The 17140-nt window shown below is 42.6% G+C and overlaps 1 protein-coding gene across 9 annotated transcripts in view; it reads right to left on the reverse strand.

The window, feature by feature from the left end:
- LOC125886637 (VPS10 domain-containing receptor SorCS1) overlaps window positions 1–17140 on the reverse strand; it is a 247028-nt gene that overhangs the window by 74841 nt on the left and 155047 nt on the right. For all 9 annotated transcript variants that reach the window (XR_007449058.1, XR_007449059.1, XR_007449060.1 and 6 more), the window contains one exon: window positions 775–933. Coding sequence is in view for 6 of the 9 variants with exons in the window: in XM_049572987.1 (XP_049428944.1) it covers window positions 775–933 (159 nt within the window). In the remaining 3 variants the exon portion in view is untranslated. The remainder of the gene's footprint in view (window positions 1–774; window positions 934–17140) is intronic.

Genomic DNA, 17140 nt, shown 5'->3' on the forward strand with positions numbered 1-17140 from the left:
CCTCTCAATCATCAATCATGACTCACTAGAAGTGTGTGGTGGTGTGTTTTTCTGCAGGGACTCTGCCCTCTGCCTGTATTTTCTGATTTTATTCTTTGTTTCTGTTTTTGGGACATTTATGGGCGTGTACCCCCACAGCGCTCTGGTGAGGTCGGGGCTATATAAAAAGGTGTCAGACCATAAACAGCAGGCATCCAAAGAGACCCGGTGCCAATAAAAATGCAAATATAGTGAGGCAAAATGCCAAATGAGAGTGAATCATGGGTTGGCTTTTACTTTCACTTACGCTAGCGAGCGTGTTTACAAACAGTGACCAACAACCCTGCATAGTAAAACTTTAAAAATCATATTTTGACTTTCAATGTTTAAATAAGAATCTCATAATTTTTTGACTTGCGGTAAAAATTTGGTCATTTTGACTTGAAATGAGAACATTATAATGTTTGATCTCAAATTTTAGTAAGATTTTGACGTAAAAAAGTCTTTTCATCTTTTCTTCTTTCTTCTCTACCTGGTGAAAATGGCTTTCTGTAAGAGTGAATTTGGAACTACCTGGATTATACAATCCATGTGTATCCACCTCGCTCCCAAATGAACTTCATGAACTCTGACTGTGCTTTGAGCCAAACTCTTGTGTAACAGGATCTCACATTTATCCAACTCGCTCTGAGGCATTGCATCCCCAGACTGTTGTTTCTTATCTGGCTTAACACTCAGTTTCTTTTGATACCTCTGAACAACCGACCGCTAAACTCGCCGTGCCCGTTCACTAACCTTTTGGTCGTGGCTGTAGGCCAAAATCCAGTCCTCCTGCTCGGGGTGGAAGAGCAGGCTGAGGATGTAGAAGTTCAGCCGGTACTTCTGGTAGGTAGCTCCTTCATCAGAGCTGATCAGCAGGCTGCTCTCTATCTCTGGATCAGTCAGTAGCATGATCTGAAAATGACAGAGGGGAGATTTGGGACAGAGTTAGCAGGTTGGTGGAGCTCCACTTTGTGTTTTATTTCAGCACTTCACTGCGGCGTTGTCGGCAGCATTGAAAAGACAGAGAACAGAGAGACAAGTCAATCAAGACTGATTACCATATCTGAGAGATAAAGTGTATTATTACAATGGCAGATTACCATGTTAAAAACGTGTCATCCACACTCAGTTTTCCACTGATGATGTTATATCTCAAAAAATAATTTCTATCTGTTAGGCTTGATGATATAATCAGTATGATACATCTTGCAGCAAGTGTGTGTGTGTGTGTGTGTTTTTCCTCCGTGTAAGTGGAGTGGCTTTGTGTGTGCCTCATCATTCACATTTCTGCTGTTTGTTTCTCTCTTCATTCTCTCTGCCTATGCTCAATCAAGCCTTGAAAGCACTAATTTCCCATGAGCTTCTTTCTTTTCTTAGAGGTCCAACATTTTTTGCCAAATTCTGGCACAGTCTCCAGAACAAAAATCACAAAGAAATCCCCAGATAATATCAGATGCAAACATAATTGAATCAGTGGACCTCAAGACACACAGGCGCTCTCATCATTAGGAGAGTGAGTAAAGCAGAGAGTTTGGAGAGACACGCCAGTGCATGTGTGGATGTGATACTGCATGCATGTGTGCTCAAGTCTATAACCAATACTGGGGCTGGCAAACACTTGCCCCTGGTGTAACCCTCGTTAAAGATGCATATTGAATAAGGTACAACATATAGATGTTTAGCAGTCAGCTCATAACAGACAAAAGGCCCAGTCAGCATCTTCTATTGTTTGTCTCACCCAAGGGCGTAATTTCCATTAGGGACTTTTATTGTTTTGGGTTGATTCTCTTACTAAAGTTTCTCTGATCATTGTTCTCTCACTGTCCTGCAACCAAAGCCAAGACTGGAGAAGAGAGGACTTTATCCAGTAATATTGATACACACATCTGAGTCAACTTCAGTGAGAACGATGCATTCAAAGGCGAGTGATTTGCCCACTTGCCCTGGGATTTTCCTTCCAGGCAGCATACAACTCAAAGTCAAGGAAGGATCCCGAAAGGGCTCAATTTCAAGGAGGCTACGTCATCGAATCCAATCAAAGGACTGTTCCAATGTTAAGGATCATTTGAATACCGAGGACAGAGTTCTTCCTTCAGAGAACTTTCAAGGATGCATGTGTGTATCCTCAGAGGGCATGAAGTACCCACAATTCTTTGTGCACTATTTGCTGGAATTGAAGGCAAGGCCTCTTCAATGACACACACCTGGGCCACCTGGGTTCACCAAATGCAAGGACGGAGTCTTACCTAGCCTCTGTAGGACCCGACTTGGAAGGACCTGCCCTACCAAAGAAGCATTCTTGACTTTAAGAAGCACCGACAGGCTGCCCTACTTTAATGGTCGGACTGTTCTTATGTACACCCTGCATGTTTACCTATGAAAAGGAATGCGTCACAATTTGTACATAGCCTACATAAGCATGAGACAGTAATTTGTGTATAACCCATGTAATTGGTAGGACTCTGATCATGTGACCAGTGCACTGACAGAAGTAAGGAAGGAAGTAGTATTGGACTGTAAGTCTGTGTATAGAGGCAGGTTGGGTCAAACAGCACAGGACTTTTCCCAAGAGACCAGTGTTTGAGACTGTGTGAATCCAAGTGAACTCTGAGTTATTTTAAGGTACATCATCACCATATTTCTTTTCCTAAACCAAATCAAAAGTATGCAAAAAGTAGTGGCATTCATATGACACTATTTCATCACATAGCATGCAAACACTTGTATGAGGATACACTGTAACGGTAAAGGTTGCTGGGGCTATGTACAACCTAAGATGTTATGTTTTTAACAACTTTCATTTTATAAACAACAGTAACAGTTTACATAAAGACTATAAATAATAATAAAGTTGTTATGAAGTTATATCATGAGAATGATCTTAATGAGCATTGTCAGTTTTGCCAACTAAATAAAATAACTTTCAAGCCAGAGAGGATAAATGAAAGATTTAATATCATTAGCTCCAAGCATTTTTCTCCATGATATCTCTGCCAGTGAAGGTGCTTCCAAGATCTTTAAAATAAAAACTAAACAACTTTACTAAAACTAATGTATGGTGTTAAAAGAAAATCTGTGGCCAACCGCCAATAACATGGCACTGATGACAGTGGCGCCAGTGTATTAAGAGGTAGATTAAAGTGTGCAAAAGAGTCTAGCCAACCAGCCTGTGCACACTACAGTGCTAAAAACATTTGCCATGTTCTCTATTTACATGTGCAAAAGGATCTTAATACACTTAATATTTACTTAGTGATATATTGTATATTTTGTTTGTTCTTTTCTACTTAATATTTTCATGCTGTTCTCCATGTTTTAATTTGTCTACTGCTGCAGTAGAATAGTTAACTGTTTGAAACAGGAGTCCCTTTCTAATGAGGCTCCTATGGTAGCCCTCAGAGCTCAACACATGCAAATGAAGAAACATCCTCACCAATCTGACGACACATGCAGCATTTAGATAACATTTTCACCGACTAAACAACACACAAAAATATCAATTTCACGATCCCCAAGCAAAAAAAAAGTGCTACAAGAAGTTCACAACACAACACAAACTGTTTCCAGAGGACACTTAGGCGTCTAGTTTCGCAGACCGGGCGCAGCAGGGGCGCAGTGCACCTGTGCTTCGCCAACTGTGTGTGGCCAGGCGGATTTTGCAAGTTTGGCACACCGTGCGCCTGGCGCAGCTACTCCTCTTTCCCACCTCCGTCCCTCATACCTGCGCAAGTCAGAAAGAAGGAGGAGAGAAGGCGTGGAGTGGGTTTTACACACATCACACCAATCAAATGAGCCCCTCTCCTCGCCCTTAAATGCGCCGCACGAAGGCGTAATGAGAGTTTACTCAATTCGCCATGGCAGAAGAGAGCAGCAGTGTCAGACAGCCAAACTTCTCCCAGGAGGAAACTGATGTTTTGGTCCGGGAGGTCCAAGCTCACACTGTCCGAATATACGGAACTGTGAGCAGACCTCCACGGGCTGATGATGCAAAGGTAGCCTGGGAGGAGGTCACCACAATTGTAAATCAATGTTGCGTTTCTCTCGTGCGCGCGTGCGCTCTCTCTTTCTCTCTCGCAGTCTCACTCTGTTTCTTTTCTTTTGACTTTTCTAAGATGACAGATGCTGAATATATACTCTCTATCTGATGCTGTGGCTGTCTGTGGTTGGCTGAGAGGGATGTGAACTCATTAGTTTTGTTAATCAAATCAGGTTGGGTTTCCATTACGCGTGCCAAACATGCCAAACGGTGCCAATCCCCTTTGATCTGACATCAGATGTGACGGGACAGTCGATATAGAGATGCATTTATGTGCTGATTGCAGATAGTTGCATTGAATAGTGTTTTTTTTGGGTATTTATTGCATTGTTAATGTGCCTGATATTCTGGAACCCTGCCTGTGAGGTTTTGGTGACGTGTGTGCACTGTCCACCGGTCAGCCAAACTTCCACTTACACCGGCTGTGCTCCCCCTGCGATGACAGTAGACCTGGTTTTAGCTGGTGAGCTTTTAGCGCACCTTCGGCGAAGCCTTTTGGCACGAAACTGTCACTGCGCCAAGCTGGATCTGTCGACACCTCCCCCTGCTGCGCCGCCACACCCATCTCAGTGCACCTTGGTCTGCCAAACTACCAAACTGAGCGCGCCTTGGGTTGCGCTGCTCAAAACTAGCTCTGCGTGGGGTTCGCCACCCTGCGCCGCGCCGGGAAACTAGAGGCCTTAAAGTGATACACATGTCAGGGACACAGCGTTTGTTGTTACTGTTTGCGGATTATGAACTTAAGCAACAAGTTGGCAGTGCATCAGTGGTAGTCAGTCAGTACTTTTCTTTACCATCATATGCCATGTATGATATATTATTGCAAATATTTTCCGCCTCATAGGGTAGTCATATTGGCGGAACCCTTTAAGTTTAAACAGAGCAAGGCGGCCTTCCGCAACGGGAGGGGCTGTTGAAGACTTGTGGGAGGAGCTGTTGATGACACTGCATGTGTGAGCCAATGGCGGTGGATAAACAGGAAACAGCTGATAGCAGGAATTAGCGAGCAGCTAGTAGCCAGAGGGAAACGCAAACCTGACAGACGCTGTAAAGATGAGCAACTGGGGAGACAAGGAATTGCGCGCCCTCCTTGCCCTTGCAAACGAAGGCCATTAACCATCAGATGACGGGGACGGTGAGGAACGGGCCGATTTATGAGAGAATCGCTGCCTGATAACCACTGCCAGACTAGCTGCGGCTTCCCTCCAACATCACTGTTTACGTCACATGCTGAGCCACACGTTTTGTTACTTGCTCACGCCCCCCATTGCCCCGAAAAAGGTGCATTCTGTATAAACAAAAGTAGGTAGGCGGCATTTTGCTGTACTCTTTGATTTTGTTTTTATACTGCCAATGCTGAAAAAAGACTAATTGGGCTTTCCTGCAAATTTGAACAATTCCTATCTAAAAAGGGCTAATGACTTCACTTGAAAATTCAATTTAGTTTGGAGTGTAAATGCACACTTAAACAAAAAGCATTTTATTATTACTTCATTTCGGAAAAATGGTCTATTGTCTGAGGAAGGCTTATTGTGACAGTAAATATACATAAATGTGAACTGACTGTTGGGAAAAAACAATTTTCTTCATGCTAATAATAATTTAGTCTTTTATGTGATAATTGTGAGAGTGTGGCTTTGTTTGTTGTTAATTGCAGGCCGCTACAAGTGGCGGAGCTGGAGTACCGTCCCTGCGTCGCACACAGGAGCTTACATTCGATTTAGAGATGGCCTTTGGCATGACAATCTCTGTGTGCACATCATGTCATCAGACAGCCGTGAGAAAGAGAATCCACACTCCTCTCACAGTCAATATCCTTCTCAGTATGGCACCGTACAGCAAAGTGTTTCTGGTCTCTCATGCTAGTGACTCATTTGTCAGCACACGCTTGGGTAACAGCAGTTACCACTTACACCAGTTCATCACTCACAAAAGGCAGATATAATGCCACATACTGGTACGTGAGCCACATGCTGACCAATCCAATCAAATGCACTCAAATGCTGTCTGAACTACAAATCCCAATTAACATTGTGCTCACTCCCTGGAACTGCAACTCAGCTGGAATAGAGGACAACTTCATAATTGACTGATGTATTTCTGGTAAATGGGGGATTACAGGGACATTATGATTCGGCATTGTTACAGACAAGTGTACTCCGCTAATATACATGTGAATATGAAGATTTATACACCCTGGCGAGGTGTGTAAATACAATATGGAGATTGCTACAGCCTGCGGCGTCGTTAGGTCAGGGCATTGGGGGCTACAGCTCCAAATGGATAAAAAAAAAGTTTGAGCGTGAGACGAGGGAGAAAGAGAGGGAGAGAGACAGAGGGAGAACACACCAGTAAGTCCGTGAACCTTGACAAAAAATGTAATATGTGTGAACGTGCGGTAGTCTTTGTAACATAACAGCCTGTCAAAATAAATGCAGGTGTCTAAACTTTGTGTGTGTGTGTGTGTGTGTGTGTGTGTGTGTGTGTGTGTGTGGGAGGGGGGTCGGTGTGTGTGTGGGTGAGGGGGGGGCTGCGAGGGGGTCTGATGGTCAGGGCTGACTGACGCAGGAAGAGTAGAGGAGAAATGTCAGACCAAAACAACTCAATCTTTTAGGATTTTTCCAAAATGAAAGAGTAAGAGTAGCCAGTGTGAAATGATTTATAACATGAAGTAGGCTGCGTTTCTCTTCATCATGATTGTAGGTACCTTTTAATTTCACAACCCCCACATTACAATATCATGTTATAATTCGGTTCTAAACTAAAACAGTAAACGACCTGTTTATTGTTGGACAAACACAGATAGACAGACAGCAGGTGATGGAGAGGTGAACAGTGCACACACCTGAACTGAAAGAAAACCCATTTAACATTCCAATGTACTGATGTTAACATACAGTGGTGGAAGAAGTTCTCAGACTGTTGATTCAAAGGAGCAGTGTGTAAGATTTAGGGGGATTTAGTTGCATGAGGAATGCAGATTGCAACCAGCTGGAATTTCTCCCGGTTAGAATTCCTTCAGCGTTTATTGTTCAGGAGCTTTTTACAGGGAGCCGAATCATCCACAGAGATCTCTTCCTCTCCAAAACAAGCAGTGATTGAAACGAGTAAAAACACTGAACTGAGCAGTTTCACGTTAAAAAAATATGTGTTTTTCTGACACTCTTGTCGCAGAGGGGTTTGCTAATGGTGGCCAACATGAAAACATGAATTGCCCCATCCAGGGCAACTTTAGAAACATGAAGGTGCAACATGGCGATCTCCCGGGAACTGCCCATTGGTCCGACAGCCCATTGTTCCGACCACATTAAACCCATTGTTTCTGAAGTCCGTTCCGAAATCATCATGATGCCCTGTGGTTAAGGTCTGGTTAGGTTTAGGCACAAAAACCACTTGGTTAGGGTCAGGAAAAGATCATGGTGTGGGTTAAAATGAAAAAGAAAGTGACAAACACATAAGCTGTGAGCCTGCTCCGCCTCAAGCCTTTCCCAGCTGACCCAGAGCCGGTCGCGGCACACCATCAAGGCAGAAATACGCCTGCCGGGAGCCATTCAGCATCGCGGACAGTCAGACTAATGGGATGTCGGACCAATGGGCTGTCGAACCAATGACATGGACCCGATGTCCTTGGGCGATGACTCGCTCCTTATGGAGATGAAAATGGCTCGTTCAAAGGTAATGAAAACATAAAAATTCTTACTTTCAGGCTTAAAATACTGAAGAAAATATAATTATCATGTCCATTTTGGCAAATATATCCCCCCAAACCTTACACACTGGAACTTTAAGGATAAGTAGCAATACTACAGTGTAGAAATAGTTTGTTACAAGTAAAAAATCCTGCATTCAAAATATCATTCAAGGAAGTCAAAATATGCCTTAAGTACAAAAAGTAAAAGTACACATTCTGCAGAACGGCCCATTGTTAGTATAATATATATTATTGGATTGACACATTAATGTGTTCATCACTTTAATGTTGCAGGTGGAAAAGCCCGAGCTCATTTTAATTACTTTATATACTGCAGGTACTTTAATTTACAGCAATACATCATTATTTATTGGTTGATTATATTTGTATTATCTAAATCCTCAAGGTAATATGAGTCATCAGATAAAAGTAGGTGCATATGTTGTGCTACTTCTTTATGCCTGTTACTTTCTTTGTCATGACAGTACAGCTGTGTTATATGAAGTATGATGTTATTAAGAGAAGGTCAGACAGTTTTTGTTTACATTTTTTTATATACCATATGCTCTGGTTTGCTTATTTACCTGTCTGTCATTGCCTTGATATCTACATGTATTTTGATACTGACAACAGTTATTGGTTAATCGATACCTGCAAGATATGTCGAAAATAAAATTATGAAAATGTAAAAAATGTATTGCCGTAAAAAGTAGCATAAAATGTAAATACTTAAGTAAAATACAATTACCTCAAAATTGTAATTAAGTACTTAGTTACTTTGCAGCACTGTTAACATAAATACATTCAACATTCAACGCTAATACAACAAAACAACTACTAATATTTTTAACATTACCAGTTATAGTTAATCTGGAAAGAAAGAAAAACTTTTCAATGCTTAAGACATGTACTTTGAATTTAAATAAGGTGCCAGAGTGCATAAAAATACATCCAAATAAAGGTTGTTGTGAAAAAAACATTCCCGGGGATGGATCCCTCCAAACCCCCTACAGAGGTCTGGGCTAAGCCCTCACTGATCTCAAATCCTAGAAACAGCTCCAGCTCTGATGCAAGAGGCTTTGTTTTGGCTTTATTCTCTTGTATAAAAACTTTATTTAACCTTTCTAATCATAAACAAATAAAAGAAAAGGGCTGGAGGACAGATGCTACAATACAGAAAGGATTCCCGTAGCATAAGGTTTTTTCAATTCCAGAAAATGATGGTTTTAAAATATGGGGGCTTTGCTTTGTTTGTATTCTACAGTCGTTCCCTCCCTTCAGTCGCTCAACACGCAGCTTTCCTGCATGCACAAGTGGCTTAAAAGAATGATGTTTACATAGGATCACATAAATTAATTTTGTGCAGGCTCCTTCCAGTCCTCGCAGCGTGCCAATACAAACACAAGACAAGCTTGAATAAGAATATTGGATTCCACAATCTTATCAAAGAAAGTTGAAAATGCAGTAGCCTAAATGAAGTTCAAATAAAGCAGAATGCAGATGGAAAGGACAGCTCTGGAGACAAGGATATTTAATATTCCTATCCATGATTTGTATCTGAAAAGTTATTGTACAGGCTCAATCAGATATTGTCCTGTCCAGGGCACACATTTCAGGGACAACAATTGCAGTTGTTCTCCCTTATTACAACAAGTATTTTAGGCTCAAGTGATCAATACTTTTAACAAAAAACAAACAGTAGCTGAAACACACTCATCATGCCTCTACCATGCTGTCGAGCCTTTTTTTTTTTTAAAGAGAACTGGTTTGGTTTTACAGCATGATTACTGCACGCTTCACTCGCTGCTGGACTGCTCTAACACTGTTTCCAGCAGGTAGCTGTTTTCAACAAATACGTTCTGATACGCCCACTCTAAGCGACCTGCCTAACACCAAATGGCAGGTGGACAAAGTTGGCATCTAGCTGGTAAAATATTCAGCAAACTCAAGATACAGGTTTCTGTTGGCGGAGACAAAAAATAATAGAGTAAATACTGGGCATTTCTCAGGCGGCCAGACACATCTTGAAATAAATGCTGATGTTGCTCTGTAAGTAGGCAGTTATTTGCAAACACTTTTTAGCTCTTAAATTTACAAGGTCCAGTGTGTAGGATTTAGGAGCATCTATTGGCAGCAATGGTGTGTAATACTCATAACTATGTTTTTATTAATGTATAATCACCTGAGAATTAGAAACGTTGTGTTTTCATTACACAACTTAGAATGAGCTATTTATACAACACATGTCACTTAGACTTCGTCACATATTGACGTTTTGATCATGGACGTTCCACGACCACATACCCAGGTGGTACCCCGGGTTAGTTGGTTGTTGACGTTCTGGGACACCGTGTCAAGTTCTCTTCTTTGAAGATATACTTCATTTTTCACACTGTTTTTTCCTTCAACAACAAACACAACTTTATTACGCATTTTTTCATCTGCGTAATATTGAGGAAAAAATTAGGCCTATCCTGACACGAAAAGATGCAGAAAAATTGTCCACGCTTTTGTTACCTCAAGGCTGGATTACTGTAACTCTCTATTATCAGGTAGCTCTAGTAAGTCCTTAAAAACTCTCCAGCTAATTCAGAATGCAGCAGCACGTGTACTAACAGGAACGAAGAAACGAGATCATATTTCTCCTGTTTTAGCTTCTCTGCACTGGCCCCCTGTAAAATCCAGAACTGAATTTAAAATCCTACTGTTAACTTATAAAGCTCTAAATGGTCAAGCTCAGTCATATCTTAGAGAGCTCATAGTGCCTTATTATCCCACCAGAACACTGTGCTCTGAGAACGCAGGGTTACTCATGGTCCCTAAAGTCTCCAAAAGTAGATCAGGAGCCAGAGCCTTCAGCTATCAGGCTCCTCTCCTGTGGAATCATCTTCCTGTTGCGGTCCGGGAGGCAGACACCATCTCCACATTTAAGACTAGACTTAAGACTTTCCTCTTTGATAAAGCTTATAGTTAGGGCTGGCTCAGGCTTGCCTTGTACCAGCCCCTAGTTAGGCTGACTTAGGCCCAGTCTGCCAGAGGACCCCCCTGTAATACACCAGGCACCTTCTCTCCCTCTCTCTCTCGTATCCTATTACTGCATCTTGCTAACTCGGCCATTCTGGATGTCACTAACTCGGCTTCTCCGGAGCCTTTGTGCTCCACTGTCTCTCAGATTAACTCATATCGCAGTGGTGCCTGGATAGTGTGACGTATGTGGTTGTGCTGCTGCCGTGGTCCTGCCAGATGCCTCCTGCTGCTGCTGTTATCATTAGTCATACTTGTACTGTTATTATACACATATGATTATTGTTACACATGTATACTGTCAGATATTAATATATACTTTCAACATATTGTACCTCAGTAGCCAGAACTATAGCTATAATATTATTACTTTCATTAATGTTGTTGTAAGCTACTGTCATTACCGTCTGTCCTGCATCTCTCTCTCTCTCTCTCTCTCTGTCTCTCTTTCTGTCTCATTGTGTCATGTGGATTACTGTTAATTTATTATGCTGATCTCTTCCTGAGGTTTCTACCGTTTTTTTCCCCCCGTTAACGGGGTTTTTTTGGGGAGTTTTTCCTTATCCGCTGTGAGGGTCCAAAGGACAGAGGGATGTTGTATGCTGTAAAGCCCTGTGAGGCAAATTGTGATTTGTGATATTGGGCTTTACAAATAAAATTGATTGATTAATTGATTGACAAATGGTTGGGTTTAGGCAACAAAGGAAATCACTTCGCACATCTGTTAAAACAAGACAGGTGCGTTGGAGAGAGAAGACCAAAAAATTGCAAAGGGACTCCCGCACACTGTCTGACTTGCAATATAAAATTTATTTGCGACATTCCGGTACTAAACCTTCAGGTTTGCCTGATGAAGGAACATCGCAAATAAATTTTATATTGCAAGTCAGACAGTGTGCGGGAGTCCTTTTGCAATTTTTTTGGGTTTAGGCAACAAAAGGAAGTGGTTGGGTTTAGGAAAAAATAGCAGGGTTTGGCTTTAGAATCTTACATGACGTGAACACCGCTCTCTTGGGCTCAAGTCGATATTTGTTGGACAAATCCACCACTCCAACTTTTGGCGCCTTAGCTTTCGCCCTTTTCCCGCTGCATTTCCCCCTGAAGCCACCAACCACCGTTATACTATAACGGCAACCGGCCACGTATCATGCTGACATGAAAGAATGCCTTTTTTCATTGGTTTCTGATGCAAGTTACTGCCCAAGGGCTGGATTTTGATGACTTCGGAGCGAGACCACGCTCATTTATATCTACATAGAGCAGGTCCTCGTCCAAAGAGTCTGTCATGTTCCTCTGCAGTAGCCCAGAACGGACAAATCAAACACAGGCTATAAAAAGGGCCATTTGCAGTTTTGCACTTTTGTGACAGCCAATGTTGTTCTCCTGCACGCTTGGTACATGGGAGAAGTTAAAATTCTGTAGCCTCATTGCTAGATGGTACGAAATCCTACTCAGTGGACTTTTAAGACTTCTTCTTCTTTTGTCCTCAAGTAGCTAAAGTGAATGATTATTCAATTTGTAAGAGATTTTTGGAAAACAACAATTATCTCTATTTTGAACAATGGAAGCCAAATAAAGATTCAGTGTCCATGCGTCATGGGAGAGTTTGATTTGGTCCATCCATCTTGAAAAGTTAGTTGGTCTTTCTGACTGTGTGTTAAACTGGTTCAAAGCTCACTTTAAAGAGAGGAAGTTTTATGTCAGTCTTGGAGTGTCTGAGAAACATGACCTCTGTTTTGGGGTTGCACAAGGGAGCTGCCTTGGTCCACTATTATTCTCACTTTACATGCTGCCACTTGGTGACATCATCAGAGAACACAATGTTTGTTTCCATAGTTACGCAGATGACACGCAACTGTACATCTCTGCTGAACCAAACGATGCTGCAGCCATAAACTCTATTACTACCCAGTGACAAGTCTTGGTGTGATCCTAGATTCAAATCTAAGCTTCGAGTATCACATTAACAAGGTGATGAAAACATAATTTTCACCCCTCAGAAACATAGCTAAGGTATGACCATTTCTAAATGAAAAAGATGTAGAGAAATTGATACATGCCTTTTTCAAGCTGACCTACTGTGACGCACTTTATACTGGCCACCCAAAAAACACCTCTGAGAGACTTCAGCTCATTCAAAAATCTGTAGCTCAGCCAGGGCTCGACAGTGCGAGCGTTTCACTCTCATTTGCGACTAAAAATAGGTGTGTGCGAACTGTAAAAAATATTTAGGGGCACGTGCACATAAAAAAACAGCCGAAGCAGCCTATATTTTAGAGGAACTCCAGCTGCCTTCCCTCTTCCCTCTTACCCGTGTGACACGGTTATGGGCGGTTTCCAAGCCACTGTCGGCACAATGAAAAGTCCCACTGTCGGTCAAAGTGTGGAGGAAGCGGTGGACCTACGTACGGGGAAGCCTGCTCCGTTCTCCCCGCAGTTAGGGACCGTTCACCACGGTACCACTGCTGAGGCCGAGTGCACCAGCTGGGCGTACGCCTGGGTGTAACGTTACGTCCGACTTAGAACGGAACGTTACGACCAGTTTAAGGTTAAGACGAGTGCACCAGTTAGACTTAAGCCCTGTGTGTGTTCCGCCTGGGTGTAACTTTTACGCCTAATGTGGAGCAGGCGTAAGTTGGAAACTCGGACTTGTAGCCATGGTAATTTTAACGGAATCAAACGGCCGGAAAAAAGAAAGAAAGATGGCAAGACGTCTTATTTACTGGATGCTTAACGAGAGAGCATTTAGACGGGAAAGAGTCATTCGTGACAGGACAAACCCGCTCGATGTGTATACAGAGAGTGAGCTGATAGAGAGGTTTCGTTTCGGCAGACAAGCGCTCTTTGAGTTAATTGAAGAGCTCTCCCCTCAACTGCAGCATCGGTCTGACAGAAACTCGGCGCTGTCCCCCGCCCTGCAGGTGCTGATTGCGCTCAGGTTTTACGCCAACGGGGCCTTTCAAAATACAGTGGGGGACATGATCAATGCACTTTTTCCTGACCTCTTCCACTGTCCGCAGTCCTCCATCACAGTTATTGTTTATGGACGCAGTGATTGTTTTCCACGCCGACAGTTTGTGCCTGTTGGTGTTGGTGTTATTTAATCTTGCCGTGAGGATGTCCTTATGTTCTGAATATAATTCTATCAGCTTCCTAATTTCTCCATCTGTAAAATTTACCTTCCTTTTTTTTTGATTAGTGTTCTCCATATTGTTTCTTCTTCCAGCTGTGGGGACAAGTTTGAGAGCGCTTTGGGTAGAAGTGTGTTGCTTGGCAACAATCATCGATTCGCGTGTATTCACGTGGACGCGCATTGTAAGACCAGGCGCAGCTACGACCGTTGTCAGTCAGGCTTGGTGCACGCGGTGTAAATTCCAGTCACAACGTCGGACATAGTTAAGTCCGGCGTAAGAGTTAAGACCTTCTTTTTTACGCCCAGCTGGTGCACTCGGCTGCTGGGCAGGGTGGAAATAAAGCCCTTTTCACTCAGAGCGCGCAAAGCGCAGACCTCCGCTGACGAACCCATTCATAGTGTATGTGCTACCGCCGAGCTGAGCGGCGCGCACCGCCAGCCTGCGCTCAAATTGATTTTTTTTTTAAATTTCACCACAACGCGCTGTGACGACACCTCGGCACCGCGCGTCCAATAGCAGAGAAGAGCCTGAAGTACACCCGAAAGCGGTCACCATGGAGCTGTAGCTCCTGAATGAGCCTGTACTTTCCCCTAATCCTGTCCTCTCTGTGTGAAGCTCTGTGTGAAAGAGGCTTAAGTCCTGCAGAGTTTCAGAGGACCTGGAGAATGTTTTAGGATAGTAATAACATTATATAAGATAATCGTATTGCAAAGATAACATATATAAGATAACATTAAAGACAAAATTAAATTGCATTACTTTTTCAAACCGTGATGATTTTACCTTTCTGTACATTTTGTATACAAATTCATGAAATAATTTTGCTTGTAAATGTCTATTTGCATCACGTTTATTACGGAAAACACATGATTTGATCAATTTACATTGTGCCCCTAAAGTTCTTTGTGCGCTCCTTACTTTTTCAACTTAGGAGCACATGTGCTCCTTGGGAAAAAAGTCAGCGTCAAGCCCTGTCAGCTATCAACCAGAACCAAGAGCAGAGACCAGGCCTGCTTTGGCTGCTCTGCACTGACTTCCTGTTACATTTAGAATTGATTTTAAGGTCCTCCTCTTTGTATACAAAGCCCAGGCTGGGACTAAGCTACATTGCTAACTCCCTTGTTAACTTCCCTTGTTTGCCTTCATGAAGGCCTTCACTGTGATCATCTGCTGCTTTTTATTGGAGGTTCCCAGCAACAGCCTGAAGAAGATCGGGGATGCAGCCTTTGTCCATTCTGCCCCAAAGCTATGGAACAAAATACTATATAAGCTAATAATAAGCTAGCTCACTAATATTTTTTAATGAAAGCTCAAAATGTACCTGTCCAGTTTGAATCAGCTCTGTTTTATGTTCAATCTGTCTATTTTCATGTGAAGCACTGTGCTTATACTGTCCTTATTGTAAAGCACTTTGTGTACTATATGAATAAAGTTTTTTTATGTGTGACATAAATGTCATACAGGGCGGCACAGTGGTGTGGTGGTTAGCACTCTCGCCTCACAGCAAGAGGGTTGCCGGTTCGATCCCGGGCGTGGGAGCCCTTCTGTGTGGAGTTTGCATGTTCTCCCCGTGTCAGCGTGGGTTCTCTCCGGGCACTCTGGCTTCCTCCCACAGTCCAAAGACATGCAGATTGGGGACTAGGTTAATTGATAACTCTAAATTGTCCGTAGGTGTGAATGTGAGCGTGAATGGTTGTTTGTCTCTATGTGTCAGCCCTGCGATAGTCTGGCGACCTGTCTTGCCTCTCGCCCGATGTCAGCTGGGATAGGCTCCAGCCCCCCCCGCGACCCTCAAGAGGATGAAGCGGTTAGAAGATGAACGAATGAATGAATAAATGTCATACATAAAAACCTTTGCGTGCAGTCCATTATTTATTTATTTATTTGACTATGTGAACTGTACACAGGTTGACCAACTGTGCATGCTCTAATCTCTTGTTCCACTCCAGTCCAGTCCAAAACACTGCAGTTATTTAAGCTTCAGTTTCCCTTGACGTAGGCAGTAGGAGGCCACTAAGGTCATCTCCCAGCCTTCCCATTTACTGCTGGGGGCTGACACAGACCCTCAATTGCACTATGAATAGAACTGCCCGCGGGTTGTTGTTGACAGAAAGTATGTCCAAGCCTTAAGGATTATTCTTGACCTTGAAAAGAGCAATTTGACAAACAATATTAATTAAAGAACCACTTTGTCCATTTAATAAAAAAGTGCCGATAAAGACAGTGAGACGCAATTAAAATGTCTGGAAAAGGCTAACGAGTGGACCTTGAGTTAAGAATATTTTTTTCAAAGAAATATCTTGCTGTTGATTTAGAGATGTTTTTAATTGCTGTTGAAGCATAAAAAGCATCTTCAACTGCTTCACCAACTTTTTTGATGTGATGACATTGCAATATTTAGTAAAAAAAAATCCTTGCAAAGGACTAAATAAACTAAACTAAACTAAACAAAACATATTCATACAAGCCATTCTGAGCCACCACTGCAACTGAAAAAAAAAAATCCCATTGGTACTCAGTATATTACTTATAATGATAACTTGAAATCAGGTTTGTGCAGTACTGTATACTCATTGTTAACTTCCATTGTTAAGTCTCAGTGAAATGGAAGTTAGAGTGTCTTGAGTTTCAATATTGTGACATATTCCCTATTGAAACGTAATTTTTGAGCGGTGTACAGTCACAAAATCCTTCACATTTGACTGGACTGCTATACAGTGGGCGGACCTATAGTTTAGCATGATATGAAGCTTAAGTGGAGTGTTGGCTTCACGCACATGTCATTCACTATTAGATCAGAAGGAGAACGAGGGTGTGATGAATGAATTAGACCTTGCCAACGCTTTTTGAAAATGAAGCTCAAGCAAAAGTTCAGTCAGGAAGACAATATAATTAATGCTCAGGTTGTAAGTTTCTTTCTCACCCTGCCATTCACTCCTTGAACTTATGCTCACTCACTATCTCAAGGTGTCATTGTCTGGGTAGGGCAATTGAGTCATTGCCTGATTCACAATCAACCAATACCACAGCGACACACCTTCTCTGTCAGCCTACCGCCTTACTGTTCTCATTTTAAATATGGTTCTTTCTCTTTCCTGCTGCTGTCATGCGTGCCCTCCACCTCCCCATCACCACCCAGTCTTCACGGACTCATCAGCCTCATACGCCTCAGCAGTCAGCTGCCAGAGAGTCAGCAGCCACCACCACCACCAGTGTCTGAACTCCATGGGGGGA

The sequence above is a fragment of the Epinephelus fuscoguttatus genome, linkage group LG3 (genome assembly GCF_011397635.1).
Source record: "Epinephelus fuscoguttatus linkage group LG3, E.fuscoguttatus.final_Chr_v1".
Classification (NCBI taxonomy): Eukaryota; Metazoa; Chordata; class Actinopteri; order Perciformes; family Serranidae; genus Epinephelus; species Epinephelus fuscoguttatus.